General features: G+C 52.2%; 1 protein-coding gene across 1 annotated transcript; it reads left to right on the top strand.

Annotated features, from left to right (window-relative positions):
* Positions 1-7,383: 7,383 nt before the first annotated feature.
* ADAMTS8 (ADAM metallopeptidase with thrombospondin type 1 motif 8) lies at positions 7,384-25,276 on the top strand. Its single transcript, XM_033081779.1, has 9 exons — positions 7,384-7,968; positions 15,034-15,273; positions 15,485-15,617; positions 16,460-16,627; positions 17,156-17,454; positions 18,917-19,100; positions 19,230-19,402; positions 20,177-20,352; positions 21,764-25,276. Exons 1-9 carry the CDS (start codon positions 7,384-7,386, stop codon positions 22,494-22,496), a joined length of 2,691 nt encoding a protein of 896 aa, XP_032937670.1. The 3' UTR covers positions 22,497-25,276.
* Positions 25,277-25,517: the final 241 nt, after the last annotated feature.

Raw genomic sequence — 25,517 nt, 5'->3', positions numbered from 1 at the left:
CAGACCTGCCACCCCAGTGTAACACTGCCCCAACAATTCCTGCATTCCCCCTGGGGATCCCTGTGCTCCCCAGCAAAGCAGCTTCTGGTGCACCCCTCTGCACCCCACCCTCATCAGGGGCTCAGCTGGGAGGCGATTTCCACTCTGAGCTCAGCCTCCTTCATCCCTGACCACCACAGTGCACTCCATAAATGTTAACATCTGCAATATCCTCTCCTCTGAGACTGCAGCACAACCTGTACAGAGTATATGGAATTCCCCACACCCACCAAATACAGGGATGACCAGAACAGGGTGTGGAGGATGATGGGGCTGTTAATGCTCTGGGGAGGTAGAAAGATCTCGCTGTGGATGGGATTTTTGGAGAGTCCTTAGCAACAACCTGTAGGTGAGGAGCAGATTTATCAGCACCAGAAAGCACCATGGTTTGGTTTAGTGGTAAAATTAAAGCCTCTCATGGACAAGCTGACTTTGATGTGATTTCAGCAAAGGCTGAAATCCTTTGAAATCCAAGCACAGCTGAAGAATGTGTGCATGTATGAAACAGAATCCAAGGCACAGAGCCCACAGCCCACAGCCTGGCTTGTTTTGCTGTCAGTGCGTGGTTTGCTCAGTCGTGTGCCTTGCAGCTGAACTTGTGACCCAAAAAAACAGCTGACTGCACTGGGCTGGGGGAATCAGGGGTTTTGTCTGCTGGCCAAAGTGCAACGTGCCCAGGGATGTTGGCAATGGGCAGCCCAGGGATGTTGGCAATGGGCAGCCCAGGGAGCAGAGGAGCAAGGGAAGAGGAACACAGTCTTGAGCATCTTGAGGTGCCAGGAGGGGATTTCTTCCCACAGCCTTGCTCTGCTCACCGGGATGAGCTTCTCCAAAGAGCACAGCAGCATCCAGAATGCCACAGGCTCCCCAAGCTGCCACCAGCTAGCTCAGCCTAGAGGTCACCAAGCCAGAGTCACTGCTGCCCCTGAGCTCCAGCCCCTCCATCTGGGAACTCTCAGCAAGAGGATGAGTCAAACCAAGCTGGCAGGAACTTTATCTCCAGCCTGGAGAACATCTGATTGCCTCCTGATGGGGAGAGGCAGGCAGTAAATGAGTGGTTTGGCTCTGGGCTGAGACCCACCAGGCTGGGGACGCTCTGTGTCCCGTGATGCTGACGGTGTGCCAGCACCCACGGGCTGCAAGCACAGCATGGAGCAGCTGGGTGCTCCATCCCAGCCTCCCCACCCTCGCTCTGAGCAGCTGGGAATCACCTAGCCCAGGGCAGGTTGTTTTGTTTGCAAACCAGACACCTCCCTTAGCACCTTGGGTCGCCCTTTCCAGGCAGCTCCAGCGGGTACAGGAATTGTTCAGAGCCCTCCATTAAACAAGGAGGAACATTTCTAGTTTAGTTTCCCTCTTGCATGAGGATGTGATGTGATTTTTCTTTCTTGGGACAAGAACCCCACAGCTGAGGGAAGGAGCTGCTCCAGGTGACACCCTGGTGTCACTCCTCATCTTTGCAGGTGTTTGGGGCTGAGCCTGGCTGCTCCTCACCCCCTGCACTTCCTCTGGATGTGATGGAAAGGGGATGGATTTGTGTGACTTGAAAGACAGCACACAGGAAGCAAGGAATGGAGATGGAAGATGCCTTTGGAACATTCTGAGCAGCTACAGATAATGAAATTTGTCAAGGTATATGAGGTGGATTCTGATTATATTTGGATTTTTCTCTGGAAACTGCTTTAAGGTAAAGCCTATCTCACTTAGGCTTAATCTTGAAATATCAGTGTCTGCAGAGATTCTCCTTCTCTCATCTTCCTCTCAAGCATCTCCAGGAAGCACCAAGTAATTTTGTTTCTTTTATTCATGAAAATGCATTCATTTTCAAATACAAAAAGAGAAAAAAAATAACCATGTCAACCCCCACATATCTCTTAGATGCTCCAGTTCACCAAAGAAATTGTTTTAAATAGACCATCTGAGGATGTTAGGCCAAAGATAGAGCAGAAAAGTGGTTAAGGCAGGCAAAACTGCCACTCAAGAAGTTGATTTTTGCTAAAAGATTGGCATATCAGAGGCTTGGGCTCTCACCCAAAATTTCAGGCTGTGCTCTCCCAACTCCCCCTCACCTGGGCAGGAAGGAAGATCATCTCCAAGGATTGAGGATGAGTAAGAGTGCATTGTTAGTTGGTTTTCCAGGAAATAAAGGCTTGGAGAAGAAAATCTAGCTCGATCTAGATAGGGACATTGAGGGTGAGAGACACAAGAAATCTGAGCAACCTAAAACCTGCCCCATCCTGGGCCAGGAAGATGCTGAATTTAATCAGCTTTATTCTGACTGATGATAGCACAGGAGGTGGGCAGGCAGCTCCTCCTGGGGTTTCCCTGCTGTCCTACACCCCAGGGATGGTGGGAGAAGAGGATTTGTGCTTTGGAGCCCTTCAAGCACACATCTCTGTGTCCCACAACAAAAACCAGCCCAGCCTGCTCCCCCTGTGCACAGGAGACACAAGAGGAGATCCCTGGGCCTTGCTCATCCCTCTCACATGGTCCTGACACACAATGTCACCTCTGCAGTCTGGGAGGGTTCTGAATGGGAACATCGTGGTATGTTGAAAAATCCCAACATAATTCCTGGTTTTGTGTAATTCCCAGCTGGAATGTTGTTGCTGATAGTTCATTCTCTCTGAAAGCATCTAAAATCCCCCCTCTCCTCACTCCCCTTGGTATTTAAGGCTTTATCCTGCTTGACAGACAGGTTTCTCCATGGTGTTTTAAAACAAAACATGGAAATTTAGAAAAGAGAGAGATGTCAGACCCACGTTGTGATTCCCAAAATCAGGATCACGTTTCTTTTCACCTTCAGCCTGGGGATTGATGGCCCAGGACTCACAGCACTGCTGTGTTCCCACCCTTGATTAATTCCCTTTCTGGGATGCTGGTGGCAGGAGCACAGACACCAAAGATGCTCAAAGCCACTGAGATTGCAAAGGGTGAGGCTGGTCTGGGTGAGCCTGAGGGGTCATTAAAATTATGCACATCTGGAATAAACCTGGGGTGATGGAGATTCCCCAAGCCAGCTCTGGAGGGTGCTCATCCCTCAGGAAAACCATTACAGAGTTCATTCATTTCCATCAACCCATAAACAATGTGAGAGTGCAATAGGGAGGAGGGGAGATTTATTATTATTATTACTATTACTACTACTACTACTATTATTATTATTATTAAAGAGTCTTCTCATTTAACATGCCATATTTATTCACAGAATGTATGGGCTGCTCCATAGGGAAAGCAGCCCTACAACAGGTTTGGAGGGTTTTTTACAGGGTTTTAACTTCAGACCAGACTTTGGAGTCTCAGGAAGGACCAGACAATCCTTGGAGGATTTTCTCACTGATGTGCTGGTCTCAGGACACCTTGGAATCCCCAAGACCCGGACAGGAAATAGAGAAGCAGCTCCCCAGGGAGGAGGCTGCAATGCTGGAAACAGAATTTATCCCTTGGTTTTGGAAAGCCATAAACCTGCCCCGATTCCACCTGGACACAACTGGGGCTCCAAACTCACCCTGAGGCAAGGCTGACCCCTAGTGCCACATCCCTGCTCTGGAAATCCAGGTGTGAAATGGAATGAAGGCGATGGATGATGGAGTTACAAATCAAAATGCAAATAAAAATAGAGAATAAATACGGAAAAGAGAGAAAATTATATGAAAAAAATTAAAATCTAAAGGTGGTTTAGAAATTAGAAATGGAATTCTTACAAATTGTATCAAATCAAATGAAAGCATCAAATCACCCTGAGCTCACACGAGCCATAGCTCTTGATGTGCCCAGCATCGAGAGCACCAATCTCAGAGGCAGCATCATGAGCTGCTGAACCAAAACCCAGCCTGGACGTCCCTGCCCTTCCCTGACTTATAAAAATCTTCTTTTCCCGCATTCAGGGGATCCAGGGGAATTAGCATTTGCCCAGCATCACTCCCACAGCAGCCAACCCTCATTGCCAGGGGTGAGCTGTGCACTGCAGGGGCTTCAAATACAGCACCAAGGGAAGGAAAACCCTTTTGTAATGGGGTATTCAGGGTTTTGAGGCACCAAAGCCTAAATCACCTCCACTTCTAAGGCAGGAGAGCCCTCTCGTGGCTGTGGCCATGGGGAGAGGGGAGGACAAGGCAGCGACTACAGATTGGTACTGGCACATTTCGCTCCTTAATTCGCCCCAAATCAAGCCCAAATCTCCCCTTTCCTCCCAGGAACAGGCATTTCCCTGCCTCCCCTTTACCAACCTTCACAGCCAGGATGGTTTCACTGAAGGTAACTTGGCAGGACTCTGATTTAAAGCCCAGCTGCTTTTCTGGTAGACATTTCAGCCCACCTGATTACTTCAAAATAAAAACTATCGGAAAGGTTCCCTCTGCTATGGGGTAGGGTTTGAGCTGGCTGCAACATCCCTCCGCTCCCACTTTCCCAGCAAGTTCCCAGGGATGGATTTCGGGTTTCCCACCGCACAGTAGGGCAGCACTGACATCTAGTGGTTTCAAATTTGGGGATTGGCGCTGCTTCATTGGCAGCTCAAATAATTGTCCCGAGTGTTTGCGCTGAGATCAAAAGGGAATAAGTAAAACTCAGCCTGGAGCTGCAAGTTTGGATTTGCAAAGGAAGGAAGGGACAGCAAAGCATCTGAGACCCCCCCAAAACGGGGCGATCTTGCTGTGCTGAGCAGGAGCAGCAGCACAGCGGGGTCTCATCCTGGGAGCGGAATTCCCTTGGGAGCTGGGCAGGATCAGCCCTCGGGAAGGGACAGGAGGGACCTGCCCGGCTCTGCAGGGCTGGGGACACGCGAGGGGAGCGGGGTAGACGTTTCCAAGCTGTCTGATCAAAAGGGTCTGTAAATCACAGTGACGGGGGTTTAATGGCTTTCACATGCTCAGGCAGCCCCGGGCAGGGGGAGCGCAGGGTGGCGGCGCATCCTGCGAGGGGGAAGAAGCAGGAACCCCAAAAAGTCTTGAGGCTCTTCAGGCTTTGCCGGGAGGAGATGCCGAGGGGCAGCCAGGTGAGGTTCTGCTCGTTCCCAGCGCCTCTTTGGGCTGGTTTGTAACGAGCCCGGCGAGGCTACAAGGAATTCCAGCTACTGTTCGCAGAGCGAGCCGCTAATGAAAACCAGCGGTGCCTCCAAGCTAAGATGCAAGCGTGTCCTCCCAGATCAAAGATGCAGCTCCGGGAGCGGAAAGCCGGGAATAAATTACATCCTGTTGCCTGCAGCCTTACCTGTCCCAGTTCGGAGCAGGGGCACCCCCTCCCCTCCCCTCCCAGCAAAGCCTGAAGAGCCTCAAGGCTTTTTGAGTCAGGGCAGAGCCAGGGCTCACTTTTGGCTTCTGCTAACGGCTCTGCGCTTTGCTGCTGGTGTTAGAACACAAACTGTCCCCATCCCGATGGAGCTGGAGAGCAGAACAGCCACCCGAGTCAGTGGAAGAACAGACTGAGCTCCCTGCCAGGAGAGGAGGGGCTGCTGGGCAGACCAGCCGAGGCTCTGGGGTTTGGAGAACCCCATTAGATAAGGAGACATGTCCCAAACCGAACTCCACTCTACCTGGCCTTGCTTTCCTCCCTGCCTGCAATTTTCTGGCCACTCAACATCTGGATTGGAAGTGTCCCTTTCCACACCCAAAATTATTTTTAATTATTATTTCCTGCTCTGCTACGGTCACAAACCTCACACTTTAAAAAGGAGTAACCAGAGCCGTGGCCCCAGGGCAGCTGCTGTTTGGAGCCAGGGCTGTGTGTTTACTATATAGGTAGGGATGTGGCTTTTAAGTGGAGATAATAATAGACAAAGAGATGTAAATACATCCTGGAGTAAAGGGAGAGCAGCCTTTAACCCCACTCCTCATTACTCAGCACTGGCCAGACTCTGGTTTCTCAGGAATCCTGAGGTGCCAAATGCTGCTTTGCTCTTCCAGTTCTTTTTAAGATTAGGCTGAGCGGAAAAAAAAACCCAAGTGTGTTACTTGGGCTGGTGCTCTCAGCTAGGTTAAAGGAGCACAGCTGGGCTACTCCCTTTTGAAGGTTTAGAAAATCAGGGCACGGAGCAGGATAGGATCCACCACCCCCAAACTGCAGCAAGGACATCCCAGGATGTTCCAGTGCCGCACAAAGGGCTCTCCAAAGGCCAGGAATTTCATGAACTAATGGAGAAGGAGGGCTTAAGAGGAAAGAAGGAGTAATATATACGTAGTGATTTCCCTTTCTCCGTGACAGCCGGTTGTTCCCTGTTTCTGAGTGGGTTCCCAGCCAGGGACAGAATGTTTCTGCCCATCTCCTGGTGCCTGCCACGCCGAGCACACAGCAGCTACCTGGATTTACAGCCTGAGATTCTTATATTGCTGAAGGGTTTTTCCTCACTGTGAGGGAGTTCAGTGGGGAATTGAGCCTGAAACGGGTGAATGAAGGGTTTGTAAATGAAGTCACACAACACACACAGAGAAACAAACAAAAAAAAAGAGCAACAGGAGGAGCTGGCTGCATTGTATTATTCTCATAGGTATTTTCCACAAGTCTGATTTAGCCGGTTGTCTTATTCCAGCTGGAGGAAACCCCATGTGGATCCAGCTGTTGGTTCAGAGCATGGAAACTCCTTGTACGTGTGTCCTGTTGGAGTTTCCCCTGGGGCCCGAAGCCCTCTCTGTCCCTGGCTCAGGGAAGGACATGGGAACCTCCCGAGGCACCTTCTGAAGCGAGATGCTCTCCAGCTGGCACGGGCCGGGTGCTTTCCGGCTGGGAAGGGATGCTGGGAATCAGCCCCCGGGAGTAAAACCTTCCGTGGTGGTGGAGGGGGAAGTGTGCCAGCCCCTGTCCCGGGGGCAGGAGCCCAGAGCCCGGGGAGGATCCGACCCGTGCGGGCAGCGCTGGGGCTGAAGAAGGGGTTAATGCCGGGAGAGCAACAGGCTGGAGTTGACACTTGGAGGCAGGCGGGGCTGCCGGCGCCTGATTGGCCTCAAATCGTATCCAAAAGTGGGTTGGGGATTTTTTTTTAGGTTTTTTCCCCTCTTTTTTTTTTTCTTTTTTTTTTTTTTTTCCTTTTCTGCTTCTTCGTCTTCATCTTTTTTTTTTTTTTTTCTTTCCCTGGTATAGGAGGGGTGATATTTATTGATTTTTTTTTTTTTTTTGGTTGCGTTTCTTTTTTTTTTTTTTTCTCTCTCTCTCTCCTTCACTTCTCCTCCTCCCCCAGGCTCCGGCTGGCAGGGGAGGGGAGTGGGGAGAACAGCGAGAGATCAAAAATAAACCTCTTATGTCAAAGCCGGGGGGAGAAAGTATAAATACAGCGGGCTCGGCGGCCGGCGCGGAGGCTGCGGGGGAAGAGCCCGGGGGGTGCGGGGCCGTGCCGTGCCGTGCCGTGCCGGGATGGGGCGGCGGGCGCTGCTGGGCGGCCGGGCCCCCCTGCACCTCCACCTGCTGCTGCTGTGCCACGCCTGGGCGCTGCCGCCGCCGCCCCGCGAGGCTCAGCCCGTGCTGCCCGCCCGCCTGCCCGCGCCCTCGGGGCAGCTGGCCCTGCGCCTGGCCGCCTTCGGCCGCGCCGTGGTCCTGCGCCTCCGCCCCGACAGCGCCTTCCTGGCCCCCCGCCTCCGCCTGCAGCGCCTGGGCGGCCGCCGCCCTCCTCCCGCACCGCGCCGGGGCTGCTTCTACACGGGCGGCGTGGAGGGGAGCCCCGGGAGCGCCGCCGTGCTCAGCAGCTGCGGGCCGGCTGGGCTCAGAGCCGCCTTCCTGCTGGACGGCGCTGCCTACGAGCTGCAGCCGCTGGGCCCGCCGGGGCCCGGGCCGCTCTGGAGGAGGCTGCACCGGCTGAAGCGGAGCTCGGCCCCGCCGGGAGCGCGGCCCGAGCCGCCCCCGCCCCGCAGAGCCCCGCGCTTCGTGTCCCAGCCCCGCTACGTGGAGACGCTGCTGGTGGCTGATGCGTCCATGGTGCGCTTCTACGGGGAGGATGTGGAGGTAAGGGCTGCCGTGCCCGCATCCTGCCTCTGTGCCTGCCCTGTCCCTCCTCTTTGGTCCCCGCAGCCTCTCCATCCTTCCGTGCTGTCCCCTCTCCGCTCCTGAGCTCGCACTGCCTCTCTGTCGCCTTCATCTCTCAGTGCTCCTACACATGCATCCCTTCATCCCGCTCTGTCCTGTCCCCATCCGCTGCCTCTCCTCCTCCTCCTCCCCACTGCCTCTCTGTCCCCTCTCGCCCTCCCGATCCCCCCAGCCCCGGGACAGCGGGGACAGCTTTGATTGAGCGAGGGCGGGGCGGGGACACCTCGGTCCCGACCTTCCCTCGCTGTGTAGGGGCTGTAAAACCCCGGGGCAAAGGCTGCAGTGCTCATCTGAGGGGTTTGAGTTTGGGGACCCTTTCCCAGAGCCAGCATCCCTGTCTGCGCGCTGTGATGTCCCATCAGCCCGGTGTCCCCAAAGGTGGGGACAGGGCGGGTTGATGCCCTCCCTGCTGCCAGGAAACAGCCTCGCTGCACAGCAAAGGGCTCCGCTCCCTGCCGGGTGACAGCCGGGGCCAGCAGTAAATAAAGCAGGGGCTGAGTCGTGCGCGGTGCCGCTCCTGAGCCACCTGTTAGCAGCTGAGCAGATGGATGGACAGCCCTTGTCCTCAGCCACCAGCGCCAGGAATTCTCACCCTCCTCAAACACTCTCTGCGGACACCCTGCCCCACCAGGCTCTTGGGGAGACCCCAGGAGCAGAGACCGAGCTGCTCCAGCCCCCACATCCATCTCCTGTGCCTCATTCATCAGCACCAGATCGCTTTTCACGCCTCTGGCAAAGCCAGCTCCCCACCCCTACCGTGCAGGGATGGTTCCAAATTCAGGTTTGCAGTATCAGAAATGCTCTTTGCAGGGGATAATTGTGCATTGAAGTTGCTCATTCAGGGGCTCGGGGCTGGGAGAAGAGTCCTTGAAGCTGGAGCTCAGCAGGGAGCAGTTGGGAAGCTGAAACTTGGGCAGTCTGGCTCTGCCACTTCTGCCGACTTTATCCTTCCCCTAGGGGCTTCTCTGCTCCTAACAAAGCAGTATTTTAATTCCAGCCCTGCTCAGGCCAGGCTGGACCTTGGGAAATGCTAAACCTTGGGGCTCCAGCTGATTTCAGCTGCTCAGCATCACTCTGGTTTTGCCCCTTGCTTGGTTTTGCCACCAGCAGAGGGTCAGTGAGTGAGGGGTGATGCACTTGGAGCGCTCACAGTGCTCAGAAAAGAGTTTGAGGTGGAGTAAGCTGAACTTTTAAGCAGCAGACATATAAATGGTGGTGGGAATTGCTCTCCCATTGCGTGAAGTTGGTTTCTGATTCCCCAAGAGGGCAGGAAAAATAATACAGTGAACCTTCTGCACACAGCTGGGCACCTGGTGCTTTTGAAGCAGCACCCAAGGGTGTCTAAATTGCTAGAAATAAGGTGATATATTTGGGTTGGGGGAAATCCTGATAATGCCCAGCTTGAGCTGGGGAAAGAGCAGCAGCCCTCTGGGTAAATCTGTGAAGGCAGCAGGAGAGGAAAAGGCACCTACACATAACCAAGGGCTGGGACAGGGGCACCCTGCCCTGCTCTGGCTGCTCCAGCCCTGGCTGATGCTGCCTGGTTGGCTCCCACTTTACCATCATTTCCTTGGCCCCTAGAGCAATATTTTTGCATCAGCTCTCAGGGATTGAAAGGAAACCTTCAAAGATGTTGTTTTGGATAAATAGAGTAATAGCATTAAAATATTTGGGAGAAAACTTCCATCAGCTAAAAAAACAACAACCAGAAAACCACCTGCTGTGTTTCTGTGTCTTTTGTTCTCTGAAACAAGAATGCAGGGAGCGGCACAGCAATCTTGTTTCTCCCTGAATACCTTTCTTGTGGAGTGAAAAAAGCAGTGGCAGGTGCTGGTGAGATCTTAGAGAGCTGACTAGGAGGGATGCCCAGGGAGTAGAAATGTTGAGTCAGAACAAACCATATTTATATAATGACTTTTCTTCCCGTAACCACACTTTAATTACCAAATATTTATTAAAGGTCACCAGCATTGTTTGTATTCCCAGTTATTTTCTTGCATAAGTTGTAACAGCTCGAGCAGAAGAGTCACCCTAAGATGCACTCAAGCATTGAGAGTTATAATCAATGCCATGCTTGTGGTGGGAAAATGCTGTTCATGATTTATTTCCAATCAATTTGAGCCTTATAGCTCAGCTGTTAACCTAATTTACACAATAAGAGCTTATTCTACCTTCATCAATACTTTTATGTGAACCAGGAGGGAATGGTGAAGTGAGAACAGAACTAGACCTGAAAATTGGGGGTTTAATCATTGTTTGGGCTTGATGATTGCAGGAGATGGGGTGTTTAGGGGGATATCAGCAGCAGGGCAGTGCTGGGCAATAAATCCTGGGGGATGTGGCAGGAAGAGCCCTGTGATGTAGGGATGGAGCCAGGCTGGACATGGGAGTTTTTGCCTTTTTCTTGCAGAGGATCCCAAGTGCTTGAAAACAAAGGGTCTGTGAGCATCACTCAGAATGAAGTGGGGTTTTGAGCAGGGGGAACTGAGGCAGGAGATGGGGCTGGAGGGGGCCTGAGCACCTGCAGCTGGGCTGCACTTGTGAGGATGCTCTGCATGGCTGGGGAACGTTTGCCAAGACACCTAAAGCACCAGGCAGCTCCAAAACCCAGCTGCAGCATCCCCAGCCAGCTGGCAGCCAAATGGGATTCCTGTGGTGGGATTTCTCCAGTCTCTTGGGTGCAGATGAGACACATTTCCAAGCTTTCCTCCGCAAGCACGATGGCTGTGATCCCCTTTCCCTCCTCCTCTTGCAAGTGAGGAATCTGCTGATCCTGACTCCCAGGGCTGGTAATGACTGAGGGCCACAGCAGAGTCAGATCAGTCTGGAAAAGCTGGGATTCCTTGCTGACTTGTGTGTTTTTTCCAGGCAGATTGATGAGGTTTTAGGAGAGCTGTTGCAAACCCTTCCCTTTAAGACCAGACAGGAGTGTAGGGCACGAGGCATTGCCAGGGTCCTGCTGCCAGCTCTCCCACACCCAAAAATCCAAAGCCATGGCTCCCCAACACCCACACTGACTAGAGGTAAATCCAAAGCCATGGCTCTCCCAGACCCACATTGACTGGAGGTAAATCCAAAGCCATGGCTCTTCCACACCCACATTGACTGGAGGTAAATCCAGAGCCATGGCTCTTCCACACCCACACTGACTGGAGGTAAATCCAAAGCCACCCTGGAGCTCCAGGTCCCCTCATGTCCGGGTCTTAGGCTTGCTTTAGGGTATTTTGCAGTGTGAGTGGGTAAATTCACTTAATCCCTTGACAAAAGAAGCCAGCCCCTCCTAAACCCATCCCAAAGGCACCAGGAGTGGGATTAAAGGGGATCTTTGCCAAGGGGGACCTGTGTGATGCTGCCATCCACCAGCTTTTCTTCTGGGATTTGTGCTCTGAGTGTGACCCTGAGCCTGCATCCCTTTTGGGTGGGGGGCTGGAGGACCAGGCAGCCTCCCTAAATATTCCTCTGGCTGGTGCACTCGTCTCATACCAGGACATTCAACAGCTGCTGCATTTCAGGGCTTCAGAATGAAATGTGCTGGCTCCCACTGAAGCAACTCCAAGCTGGCTCCCAAACTGGAGCTCTCCTGCTCTGGGATGCTCTCAGGGTGGGGTTTTACTCCATCTCTGTCTCTGGGAGGGAGGTAGGGACAATCTGGATGTGCCTCAGTTTCCCCTGCCTTGAACAGGGTTAATTGCTGCTGTTGTGGGTCAGCCCCGAAATCCAGCAGAGAGGGAAAGAGAAGGGGGGTGGGAATCATGTGGCAAACAGAGCAGGGATGGGCAGAGGGCTGGGCAGGCAGGAGGGCAGCAGGCACACCGACAGGCTGGCACGGTGTGCCCCTCTCCCCTGGCTTGCCCCCCATTTCCCTTGGCTGCCTCCCACGTTTTTGCAAGGGAATTCTTGGCCCGGGCTTGAAACCACAGGAGGAGGCTGCCAGGGCAGCCAGCAGCCCCTGGGCACCCGAGCCAGGGGGTGGAGCTCACAGATGGTGCCTTGGGGGAAAGGGACAACCTGGGATGTTTTTACCAGTTGGTTTTTAAAAGCTGGGCAGCCTTTACACCTGACCCTGGGTTTGCTTCCTTCCATCTGTCTGCGCTCCAGAATCTCAGCATTTCTTTTTTCTTCTTCCCCTCTGCAGAAATGCTGGATTCTAGGGAAAAAGAAGAGAAAAGTCCCAACCAAATCCAACCCAACAAGCAATCCTACAGCCCCAGGCTGGGCTGAGCATTGCTCCCCACACATGTTGGAGGGAGGCAGGTTGTGCTGGGGTGTTCTGTGGGTGCTCCCTGCTCTCCCTCTCTTCTGGGTGGGTCCAGCAGCATTAAATCATTCAGTGCATACCACAATAATAGTGTCTGTGGAAGAGCAGTTTCACCCATCAAAATAATAATAATAATTAAAAATAAGTGCCAGCTTTTGGGGATCTTTGCAGGCTCCAGCTTCTGAGTGGTTCCCATGAAAGGGAATGGGAGAGACTTTGCAAGAGCCTGTATCAGAAAACTCAGTCCTTCATTGAGGGTAAAGACAAGCACTCCAATTCTCCTTGCTCTGTGTTTATTTTTGCTGTCCCTCTGCCTGTGCTGTTTGCTGCTGAAGGGTTCCTGTCAGGCAGTGCCTGGCTCAGGGCAGGGCTCTCCCAGACACAGGGATGCTGTGGCAGGAGGGATCTCACCTGTAATGCAGATAAAAGTCAGCCCTCCTCATTTTTAGGGGAATTTGATATTGAGAGCAGGGGGAGCCCAGGTTTGGAACTGGGGGGAAAAGGGTGGGAGGTTTGTGTGGCATCACCCTCATAGTGCCTTGGCTTAAATGCAGTTCATGGGGCAGAGAAGGGATGCTGCTCTCTGGTTCACACTGGTGCCCTCTCCCCCCAGAGCAGGTAAGAGGCTGATTTTCCCAGCTGTGTTTACCAGACATCCTGCCAGGTCTCCCAGGATGCTGCTTGGAAATGACAGGGAAGCTCCTTGTGCCTGCAGGGCTGCAGTGCCTGGCAAGAAGGCAGGAACCAGTGTGTTTGCAGCCCTGGGCTCCTCAAACCCAGCCCAAAACACTGCCCTGCTCCTGATCCCAGTCCCCACAACCCCAGCCTCAGTGCAGGGAAGGAAACCCTGGAGAGGGCAGCATTCCCTCCTGGGTGGATGGTCAGGCCAGGGCTGGTTTGCAAAGGCAGAGAGAGGATGGGACCAGCAGGATTCAGCTCATCCCCAGCCAGTTGTTGGCCAGAAGTGCTCAGCTGGCCTCTCCTGAGCCCTGAGGATCTGTAATTTGCTTTTGGCCATGGCTTCAAGCCCTTGGCTAAGCCAAGGCAGTGCAGGTGCATTGCTGCTCTCCCCAGAGCAGTCAGGGTCCATCTGAAACCCAACCCACTCCTGCACGGGCCAGGGATGGGTATGAATAGACACCAGATGGTGGAACAAGTGAATTTGACCTTTTAATCTTCACTAAATAGCTGTTTGTTCGCTTTGCTTTCCATCTTCCCTTTCCAGACACAGGGAAGGTGGACAGATGTTTTCCAAGTCCCTCTGTTCCTACTGCTGAAAGAAGTTTTTGGCTGGATGTACCCCTGAGGATGTGAGGGTTGGTGTCCTGAGGGATTTGTGGTAGGAACTGAGATCTCCCAGGTCAAATCTACTGTTATGGACAGAAACCTCTAATGGGTTAGAAAAGGATGCAGATTTATTCCCTTGGAAATGAGAGATGATCCCATGATGAGCAGCTCCAGCACAGAGTATCCTTCTAGATCTTCAGGGGCCTAATTTTAGGAAAGCTTTGTGATATTTTTAGCAGAAATGAACAATTCCCCCAAGTTTCACAGAGCAGCCTCTTGTGGGGATCTTGCTTCAATTTCTTGCCTCTGCAGTGACTTCTCTGTGACATGAGTTGCATGCTCCGGGCTGGATGTGAGTCATGGCGTGGAGATCTGGCCAGTCTAAATAAACCAGTCTATTCCCTGCTCCCAGCAGCCTTGCTGGGGCCTGCCCTTGGATAATGAGCCGGGGAGGACTTGGGAGATGTCTTGTTGAAACAAAACATCTGTTTATGTGGGGCTGCCAGTGATGGGATAAAATGTGGCAGAATAATTTAAAATAGCCACAAGTGCCCTGGGCGAGCAGTTCTTGGTGCTGTATCTCACTCAGCATCTCCCTCTTTTGCTGAGGAAACAGCATTTTGTGTCTCAGAAAATGGCATTGTCCTGGCAGTACCATGATGGATGAGCACACACAGCCAGCCTTGCTCAGGAAATGCATTTTGGGTGAAACTTGGCTATCACAGAGGGCTCCCATCGAGTCCTTCCAGTTTAATTAGGCTCTGAATTGAGACCGCAGGGTGTAATTTGTCTGGGGAGGAGAGAAGCCACTTTCTCTTTCCCAATAGTGTATTGTGTAATAGCTGCATTTTTTTCTCCTGACTGCGGGCCGTGAGCGATGCCAAGCAGAGGAGGAATTTTGATGCTCTGATAAGATGTTTACATCAGCCTAAACATCGCTGGCGCTTTTGACATATGAAGTAATCCCTGCTCGTCACCAAGCAGGGGATGCTGCTGGGCAAAGCCTTGGCTGTCAGAGTGGTTTAGTCCCAGTCTGCTGCCAAGGATGCTGGGTTCAAACCCTGTGACCAGCACAGGCTGGGTGGTTTTGCTCCAGTCAGACGTGTGTGAGTTGGTTCCTGCCCCAGGGTTAGTGCTTGGGGAGTTTGCAGAGAACTCTCCAGAATGCTGAGCTTTTCCCCAAGGAATTTCTTCCAGAGGGATTTCTAGGTGCAAAGGGCTCATAAGAGAGGAGACACATTGTCTGGAGAAGGGGATGCAGGGCTTGTCCACCAGCACAAGGTGTAAAGCATCCAGGAAAGGCAGCACTGAGTCCATCAGCTCATGGTCTGGCCATGATGGCCTTCATTAATGGGGCTGATTCTCTCTTTTCAAACCAAACAATTGCTCCACAGCAGAGGTTTTACCCAGGCCCTGCCTGCCCATCTCTTCCCCCACAGAACCACATCCTGACCCTGATGTCCATGGCAGCTCACATCTACAAGCATCCCAGCCTGAGGAACTCCATCAGCCTGGTGGTGGTGAAGGTGCTGGTGGTGGAGGAGGCGGCGGCGGGGCCGGAGGTGTCCGACAACGGCGGCCTCACCCTGCGCAACTTCTGCAGCTGGCAGCAAAAATTCAACCCCCCCAGTGACAGGCACCCAGAGCACTATGACACTGCCATCCTCCTCACCAGACAGGTCAGCACCCTGGGAATGCAGAAGGAAAAGGGTCAGGGGATCCAAGGAGGGGCAGAAGGGGGTTGAACACAGAGTTCAGTGCCCCACCATGCAGAGAATGGGGGTGGTTTCATTTGGGGTGCAGACCACCAGTGGGTTGCTCACAGAGATGTTTGGGCTGAATGTGGGACCCCTCTCCCTGCTGACTGCTCCCCCTGCCTGGCACAAACAGGATTTCTGTGGGCACCAGAGCTGTGACACGCTGGGAGTGGCAGATATCGGCACCATGTGCGACCGCAACAAGAGCTGCTCCGTGATCGAGGACGAGGGCCTGCAGGCAGCCTACACCCTGGCTCATGAACTGGGTAACACCTCCCTTCCCAAGGGGAACTCTGCTTCTTCCAGTCCTGCTGCTGGGAGAGCTTGTGGCACAGCCCAGCACCTGCGTGTCCTGGCTGGGGATCACCCACTGAGCCTTGGGGAGCCCCTGGCACTGACAAAAGCTGGTTTGTACCAGCAGAAACACTAAGGAGTGCCCAAACTTGTGTAAATTGGTGCATTTGCACTAATTCAGGAAGCATTTCTTCACTGGAAATTGTCAGCATTGGAAGGGGCTGCCCGGGGAGGTGGTGGAGCCCCCATCCCTGGAGCTGTTTGAGAAATGCCTGGATGTGGCACTCAGTGCTCTGGGCTGGGTGACAAGGTGGGGATCAGTCACAGGCTGGACTTGAGGGTCTTGGAGGTCATTTCCAACCTTAGTGATTCTATGATTTGCCTGTTGTGATGAGCTCAGGCATGGGATCAAGCACATCTCTGCCTTGGCTTGCCATTCCTGCACTGACTAATTTTTGCTCAGGGAAGCTGTGGTTGCCACATCCCTGGGAACATTCAAGGCCAGGTTGGACAGGGCATGCAGCAACCTGGGACAGTGAAAGGGGTCCCTGTCCATAGCAGGGGGTGAGATGAGCCTTAATTCCCTTCCATCCCAAGCCATTCTGAGTTTCTACAAGTCTGTGCTGCTTTGCCCTGCACATAGCAGGCTGCACCACTGAGACAGAGCAAGCAGGTTTTTATTCCTTCTGATTTGTGGAAGCAAATAGCTTTGGCAGAAGTAGCTGCTTAATACCTTACAGATGGCCCCACACAGCATGTGCTGAGGAGCAGGAGCTGGGCTGGGAGCTCAGCTGGGCCATGCTCTGCTCCCCAGGCCATGTGCTCAGCATGCCCCACGACGACTCCAAGAACTGCGAGCGGCTCTTCGGGCCCCTGGGCCAGCACCATGTGATGGCTCCTCTCTTCATACACCTGAACAAGAGCCAGCCCTGGTCTCCCTGCAGTGCCATGTACCTCACCGAGTTCCTGGATGGGGGGCATGGTAAGGCTTGGGTCATCACCCAAAACTGCCTTTTCCTTACTTGCTCGGGCTCTTTGCCATCCCTGCAGGGGGTGTGGGGTGAAGGAGGAGTCAAACCAGACCATGGACAGAGGTGTGGGGTGATACAACACCCTGAGGCCTGGCCCTGCTCCCTATATACTCTGCAGAGCTAGCCTGGGGTGCTATCATGTAGAACAGATGAGATACTAGAGGCTCTTCCCTGGATTTCTTCAGTTTATTACTCGGATGGCTTCCATGGGGGCTGGCAGGGAACAAAGAGAGCGATCACAAAAGGGCTCGGGGTTCTTCTGTGGGTCAGGAAAGGGGAGGAGAAACTTCTTGGCTTCTTTCCAATAGGATTTCAGCTGGTCAGTCCATAGGTTTTACAGGGTTAGAGAGTTGCAGGGACATTGCATTCTTAAGGCATCAGGGTATAGGGTTACAACAGTGGGGTGCCCTGCTTGGTGCAGTCAGTGCTGTCAAGCCCTGAAAGCTCCATCTGCAGCCTGACTCTTGACCCTTGCCCAGGTGACTGCCTGCTGGATGCCCCAGCCCAGCCCGTGCCCCTGCCTGCCGAGCTGCCCGGCCAGAGAGCCCTGTACAGCCTGGACCAGCAGTGCCAGCAGATCTTCGGCAAGGACTTCCAGCACTGCCCCAACACCACCGAGGAGGACATTTGTGGCCAGCTGTGGTGCAGGACAGGCAGTGGGGAGCCCCTGTGCCACACCAAGAATGGCAGCTTGCCATGGGCTGATGGAACCCCCTGCAAGGGCGAGGGGCTGTGCTGGGACGGGCGCTGTGTGCAGCAGGACACCCTGAAACCCCAGGTAAGGGGACACAGCAATGGAGGTGAGGTGGCTGCACTCCAGGTGCCCACCAAAGCCTCCCTTTCACTCCCCTCCACAGCTGGACAGGGAAGGGGAGAATAGAACCAAGGTTCATGAGGTGAGATGAGTTGAGGTTACTTATCAATCACCAGAGGCAAAACAGGCTCAAGTTAGAGATGTTAATTGAATTTATTACTAACAAAATCAGAATAATGAGAAGTAAAATAAGACCTGAAAAACTCTTTTCCCCCACACTTCCCTCCTTCCCAGCTGTCCCTTCTCCCTCCAGTGGTGCAGGGACACAAGGAATGGGGGTTAAGGTCAGTTCATCACAGGCTGTTCCTGCTGCTGCTCAGGGAGAGGAGTCAGAGTCCTTCCCCGTGGGGTCCCTCCCATGGGATACAATTCTCCACGAATTTCTCCAATGTGAGTCCTTCCACAAACTGCTGCAGCATGGGTCACTCTCCCACAGGGTCAGTCCTTCAAGGACAGGCTGCTCCTCTGTGGCTCTTCCACAGGGTCCCAATTCCTTCCAGCAGAGCTGCTCCAGTGTGAGTTCCTCTCTCCACAGGTCCTGCCAGGATCCTGCACCAGCTCAGGTTTCCCACAGGGTCACAGCCTCTTTCAGGCATCCCCCTGCTCTGGCCTGGGTTCCTCCAGGGGCTGCAGGTGCATCTCTGCACCCCCATGCCCTCCATGGGCTGCTGGGGCAGCAAAAATTTTGCGGGAATCTCAGCCTTGGCACCTGGAGGAATCCTTGCCTTTCCTCCTGCACTGCCCTGGGTGTCTGCAGAGCTGTTCCTCTTACATTCTCACTCCTCTCTTCTCTGCACCCAGTTACATCTGCTTAATAACTTTGTTTTCTTCTTAAATACCTTATCCCCAAGGTCAACACCACCTCTGCTGGCCTCAGCCTTGGCCAGTGGTGGGTGCATCCTGGAGCTGGCATTGGCTCTGCTGGACATGGGGGAGCTTCTGGGGAGCTTCTGCCCCCACCACAAACTCAATACAGCTGGGCTGGGGCTTGACCTTTTGGGATTCCCAAATCTCTGACCCCACCCCTGCTGTCTCCATGAGTGGCTTTGGATTGGGCTGATTTATTTCTGGATGTTTTTCCTTTGTTCATATTTATTACTGGCAAGTCCAGTCATAGACAAAAGTCTGCTACTGAGCTGTGGGCTGGTCTGAACCAAAACAAGCAGTGCAGATCTGCAATTAAATCATGACTTTTTGCCCTGCTGGGGAAATCAGCAGCAGTTTCAGAGTCAGTCAGCAAAGTACTCAAAGTCCAGCTTAACTTTAGGCATGTGAACAGACTGGTGGAAGTCAGAAGTTTGTGCCAAAGCTCTTTTCTGGGTCAGGGCTGGATTTTAGCAGGGCTGCAGCCCTCAGCTCACCCTGGGAGCAGCAGCTGGGGAGGGACAGGCTCAGAGGTGGATTCAGCTTCTCCTGCCTCTTGCAGGCAGCGCTGGATGGCGGCTGGGGCCCGTGGAGCGCGTGGGGCTCCTGCTCCCGCAGCTGTGGGGGAGGCATCCAGTTCTCCCACCGCCACTGCGACAGCCCCAGGCCCCAGCACGGCGGCAGCTACTGCCAGGGCCAGAGAACCAAGTACCAGTCCTGCCACACCGAGGAGTGCCCGCCCGATGGTAAGGATGGCCGTGCCCAAACGCACGCTCAGCTCCCCTGGGTGTTCATCACAGCTTCTGTGATGGCCAAGGACAGCAGCTCCTGCCAGCTTCCCGTGGATTTTGGGCATGTTTCACCTTTCCTTTCAGGGAAAAGCTTTCGGGAGCAGCAGTGTGAGAAGTACAACAGCTACAACTTCACTGACCTGGAAGGGAATCACTTGGAGTGGGTTCCCAAGTATGCAGGAGTGTCCCCGCGAGACAGATGCAAACTCTTCTGCCGAGCCCGAGGGAGGAGTGAATTCAAAGTCTTTGAGGCCAAAGTAAGATTCCTGGTGATGGGAATCACCAAAGTAACGTTCCTGGTGATGGGAATCACCAAAGTAATGTTCCTTGTAATGTGAATCACCAAAGTAAAGTTCCTGGTGATGGGAATCACCATAAGAATCAACAAAGTAAGGTTTTTGGTGATGGGAATCAACAAAGTAAAATTTTGGGTGATGAGAATCACCAAAGTAAGATTGCTGGTGATGGGAATCATGAAAGTAATGTTCCTGGTGATATCAATCACCAAAGTAAGGTTCCTGGTGATGGGAATCACCAAAGTAAGATTTCTGGTGATGGAATCACCAAAGTAAGATTGCTGGTGATGGGAATCGCCAAAGTAAGATTTCTGATGATGGAATCACCATAAGAATCAACAAAGTAAGGTTTCTGGTGATGGGAATCACCAAAATAAGATTGCTGATGATGCAATCACCAAAGTAAGATTGCTGGTGATGGAATCACCATAAGAATCACCAAAGGTAGGTTTCTGGTGATGGGAACTACCAAAGTAAGATTTTGGGTGATGAGAATCACCAAAGTAACATTCTTGGTGATGGGAATCACCAAAGTAAGGTTCCTGGTGATGGGAATCACCAAAGGAAGGTTTCTGGTGATAGGAATCACCAAAGTAAGATTGATGGTGATGGGAATCACCAAAGTAAGGTTTCTGGTGATGGGAATCACCAAAGGGATGCTGGAGATGGATTCACTCCTGGTTACCCCATGTCAGAACTCATGTCCTGGTTCCTGCTCTGCATCCCCTTTCCCAGGTGATCGATGGGACGCTGTGTGGCCCAGAGACCCTCTCCATCTGTGTGCACGGGCAGTGCATCAAGGCTGGCTGTGATCACGTCATTGGCTCCTCCAAGAAGCTGGACAAGTGCGGGGTGTGCGGCGGCAATGGCTCCACTTGCAGGAAAATATCCGGCTCGCTCAACAGATCCAAGTGAGGCGCCAGGGAGGAGGCTCTGCAGGGATGGGCTGTGGGAGAAACACCAGCATCCTCTCTCATTCCCCTTTTTCTATCACTGAAGTTGTAGGCTAGGAATATGTAAGGATCCAAGCCAGCATCCTCAGCTGGCTGGCATTGCAAGAGCCTGGGCTCCTCCCCAGACTCCAGGGCTTAGGCTCAGTTTATTTCGGGGCAGAATTATACAAGCCAAGTAGAGCTTATTTCCTAAAATAATAACTGATGTGACAGGCTCAATACCCCACTGCAAATAAATCTGCTGCCCCAACGAGTTTACAAAACATATTTCACACCAGTGCAGTGAGTTGGACACGTAATTCAAGGGCTGACGTGTGATATAAATGTTTAATAACTTTTCCCTGGGCTTGGGGGTGAATTTGAATCCTGGGACAAGGGCACTGAGGCAGCCACTTCCCTCACCCAACATCTCCGTGGCTTTGCCAGAGAGCAGAATTTAAGAGTTTTGTTGGAAAACCGGAACAAAAGCCCAGTCTTCCAGTTCCATGCAGCGAGGTGACTCACACAGTCAAATTAGATTTCCTAAATGATTTCCTTCCAGGGAACAGCTGAAACGGGGCTTCCACTCTCCTATGAGTTGTTTGTGGTTGACTAAAGGGAGATTAGCGTAGGAGCAACAGCCAAGAAGAGATCCCATTAAGATCAGGGTGAGGGAGGCCAAGGTGACGGAGAGCAGAGTTTGACTCAAAGGCTTTTTTCCAAAATACTCTGAACCTAATTACTGACCGCAGCATCCACCATGGGGATCCATGGAAAATATCCTGTGCTGGCCCCACGGTGTGAGTCACAGTGCTGAGGGCACAGTGAAACCTTCCTCGTGCTATCCCGGGAGCTGTGGTGCTCCAGGGATGGCCCTTGGCTGCTCTGCAGGAAAATGTTTCCCTGGCATGGGAATGGCCTCTGCATTCTCCAATGGGAATACTTCTGCATTGTAGTGGTGGCTGCAAAACCCTTAAAAAGTGAGTTGAGTGTGCAGAGACTCCTCCTATTCTGTTGTTCTACATCTATATCTGTAGCTGTACCTACATCTGTATTATCTCTGTCAATAGGTGATGTCGTCCTTCAGCATCACCAGTGACAGGCTGTCAATCCCAAACACTTCACCATTTCCAAACACAGGGAGCAAGGGGAATTTCCCACCTAGGCTGGTAATCACAGGGCTGTTCATTTGATTGCATTGCTCATTTTCTTATGTAATTCAGAGAAATCTTCAGCAGAGCTCACATCTAGAACATCTGCAAAATTTCTAGCTCTTGAGTGCTCGGGGTTACAGAGGGATGGCTTCAAAGCCAGGATCCCAAATGCTGTCCTTACATGAGTGTGCTCTGAGCATGTTTTGAAAAATAACCATGTCCCTTTTCCCCTGCAGATACGGCTACAATGACATTGTCACCATCCCCGCCGGAGCCACCAACATCGACATCAAACAGCGCAGCCACCGGGGGCTGCGGCACGACGGCAATTACCTGGCCCTGAAAACCCTTGAGGGCAAGTACCTGCTGAATGGGGACTTTGCCATCTCAGCCATGGAGCAGGACATCCTCATCAAGGGCACCATCCTGAAATACAGCGGCTCCATGACCACTCTGGAGAGGCTGCAGAGCTTCCGACAGCTCCCAGAGCCCCTGACCGTCCAGCTGCTGACCATTGCCAGCGAGGCCTTCCCACCCAAAGTCAAGTACACCTTCTTCATCCCCAAGGACGTCCCTTTCAGCAAGCAGAAGGGCAAAGAGAAGAAGTCAGTCAACGTCATCCGGCCGATGCTGACCTCGCAGTGGGTGCTGGGTGACTGGTCCGAGTGCTCCAAGACGTGTGGCTCCGGCTGGCAGCGGCGGACGGTGGATTGCCGGGACGTGGAGGGTCAAACCTCATCTGCCTGCAACAGATCCCTCAAGCCTGAGGACATCAAGCCCTGTGGAGACACGCCCTGCCCTCTGTGGCGCCTGGGTCCCTGGTCCCCCTGCTCCCAGACGTGCGGCGAGGGCGTGCGGACGCGCAACGCCTCCTGCATCGATTACACCGGGAAGATCACAGCCCCCGAGAAGTGCAGCTCACCGGGGCCACCACCAGCCACCACAGCCTGCGTGCTGAGGCAGTGCTGAGCCACGCTGGGCTGCTCAGAGTGCAGGGTGCCACGGGCTTCCACCACACTGGGGCAGGACAGCAAGGGTGCCGTGGGCTCGCTCGCCGGACAAATGGCCACTCTGCAGTGGTTCGTCCCCACCGCATCGATGTCTACCTCAGAGGGGAGAATAATGGCAGCAAAACAGGGAGGAATCACTTCTTTTCCTTTCTTTCTTCCTTTTCTTTCTGGCTGGCTGCTCGCAGGCAAGTTGTAACTTAAAGGGAAAAATAAGCGTGTCTGTAGGGCGTTCCCAAAGAGCTGTTGTTCGGTGTGGTTGCAGATTGCTTTTGTGAGGTTTGCTGGGGTTTGGCACTGGAGACAATGTGGAGCCTGCTTTTGCCATCACCCCATCCCAGCTGCAGGTCAAGGAGGTCCAGGGTGGGTGTCTCTGCTGCTAAAACTGGGATCTCTTCACAAAAGGCGTGGAATGGGCTGCCATCCCCTCCCTGCAGCAGCATGGGTGTCCTTGAGCACCTTGAGTCACTTGGGAGATAAATTGCTCGTGTGAATGGGAGAAGGAATAAGCTGAGAGCCAGATCCTAGCATGAGTCAGGCAGGAGGACAGGTGAGAGATGATTTCTGCTGGATTTATAATCTACAGGGCAACAAACCTCTGTCACCAAAGACCCCCAGCATCTGTGGTTCTTCCTAGAGCTGTTACCCCACACCTCTGTTTCCCCAGCTAGAAAACCAAGGCTTAACTACACCTCATCTGTCTTACAAGGCCACTGTGAGGATTAATTAATTCCTAATTCTGCAGTGCTCTGACTGTGAAATGCCTACTGCAATGCCCTCTGGAGCAGGCACTCTGGTGTGCCAGTGTTTCCTTTCACATCCTTGCCTTTCAGTCCCCTGTGTGCTCATTTTTCAGCTCTGCTGTAATTTTGGAGATAACTCACTCACCTGGTCTGCAGCAGGGATGAGCCCAGGATCTGTAGATCATGCCAGAGGTGACCAGTGCTGCTCTTCACCTCTGCTTCCCTGGGATATGTGAAAATGCTCAGATCTGGTGCCAGCTCCAGCCTTGCTTGAGCAATTCTCAGCCCAAACCCAAGCTTGGCAAGGCTGGAGCTGCTCTTTCCCAGTGGGAAGCAGTCACAGCCCTCTCCCCAGCCCAGCTGCTGCCTGGCCCCAGCACAGATGGCTGTTCAGACCCTGAACTTTGCCCTTTCCAAAGCAATCACTGGCTGTGTGCTGGCAGCAGCCAGTGCCTGGGGAGCAGGGATGGAATTTGGAAAGATTTTGCTATTGCTGGATGAGCAATTCAGTATCTCCAGGCTCCTCTCATGCCCTGCCTTGGCTTCCTTTTTGGCAGCGAAATGTTGAATTTCCAGTGGGATCTGCCTTTTTCTCATAGGAAGAGGAGGAGGGCTGGAATTTTTGATGTTTCAGATTCCCCATTCACATTTATGGAGAGAATCCTTTTCCTTGTCCCTTTTACCCAAGTGAGCCAAGCTCATGTGAGACCCTTTCCTGGCTCTCAGGAATTGGAATTGGCTGACAGGAATTGTCCAGGTTTGGAATGGGATGATGGGATGAGCTTTGCTGAAGACACAAACCTCACTATTTATCTGAAAACATCAAATATTCCTGTTTTATCTTCCATACATGATTTCTATCAAGACCATGGGAGCTTCAGCCCAGGATTAAGGCTATTGAGGGCTTGGATCCTTTATTTTTTTCAGGAAAGGAAAAAAAAACCTGAAGACCAGCTGCAGAGTTTGGATGCAGAGCTGTTTGGGCTGTGGTACAGACCTACCTTTGGGCAATGTTCTACATCTGCTAATTAATCTCCAGGAATTTAAGTTCTAACAAATAGCTGGATGCTAAAGTCATGTAGCCTTGCAGGGTTATTTTCTTTTTTCCCCCTCTGTGTCTGCAAGGGTTTTAACTCAAAGCCAGCATGTGTTTCCTCTCCAGTGTCACCACCAGCATTTAGGATGGGTCAGGAATATCAATCTGAGACAGTGCCAAGGAAAATGTCTGTATTTATCACACAGGAGTTGTGCACGCCAAGGGGCTTTTCCAGTTTTTTTTATAATCACTGTGTGGCTGCTTTGCTGGAGCTTCCTAGATGTAAAAACTCCTTGTTGAGGGCAAATCCTGCTGCTTTTCCAGCGAGGAGGAAGGTGGGGACCCCCCTGGAGGGGGGATCCGGAGGCACTGATGCTCTGCTGAGGTGTGGGTGATGCTAAGTGGAATTCCTGCCCCAGGATTCTGTAAAAACAAGTAGCCTTTACGCTGATTTAAGTCAAAGAGGTTTTATATATTAGGCTATATATATATATATATGTATATATATATGTTTCCCTTCAGTGAAGGATTTGTAGCAATGTACTGAGCCTCTTGTGTTAGGTATTTATTACAAATTTCTGTTTGGTTTTGTACAGTAGCTGTCTGGAAAGAAGAAAAAAATAAAAAAGAAGGAGAAGAGAGATTTAAAAAGACTGTGTTTTAACATGCTGCTCCCACATCCCCTCTCTGAAAGCTGCAGGGAGCTCGGAGAAGGGATGTCTTTGCTCATTGTTTATCCACTCTGGTATCTGACTGGTGTTTCCCTCCTCTCTGGTGTACCAAGCAAGCTGTGTAAGCATAACAAACCCAACCTAAATTAACCTTTGGAATTCATCTTAAGGAGAGGGAGGAAAATATAATTTTCTGATTTTTAGCCTCTTGTTTGTATTTGTTTTTAATTTTGAAAACAGTCTGTTTGTGGCTCTGCCTTTACCCCTTCAATAAAGGACTTCCTGCCTTTTATCTCTTTGCATTTGTCTTTATTTGCACTTTTCCCAGGCCTATTATCTCCATCCCAGAGAGATTTTAAATCTCTTTTTTCTGTATCTTATTGATAATAAATGCTTTGCTCAATTTGAAGATGCTGAACCAAAATAATACATGAGAGAACAGACAAAATCCATGGAGCTGGAATTATTCTGCAGAAATTCTGAAGCAACTCTTATGCCTTATGAGCATCTACCTCTTTTCTATACATATACAG

This window comes from Catharus ustulatus, chromosome 28, assembly GCF_009819885.2.
Source record: "Catharus ustulatus isolate bCatUst1 chromosome 28, bCatUst1.pri.v2, whole genome shotgun sequence".
In the NCBI taxonomy this organism is placed as follows: Eukaryota; Metazoa; Chordata; class Aves; order Passeriformes; family Turdidae; genus Catharus; species Catharus ustulatus.
This window is presented reverse-complemented; position numbering and strand designations above follow the sequence as displayed.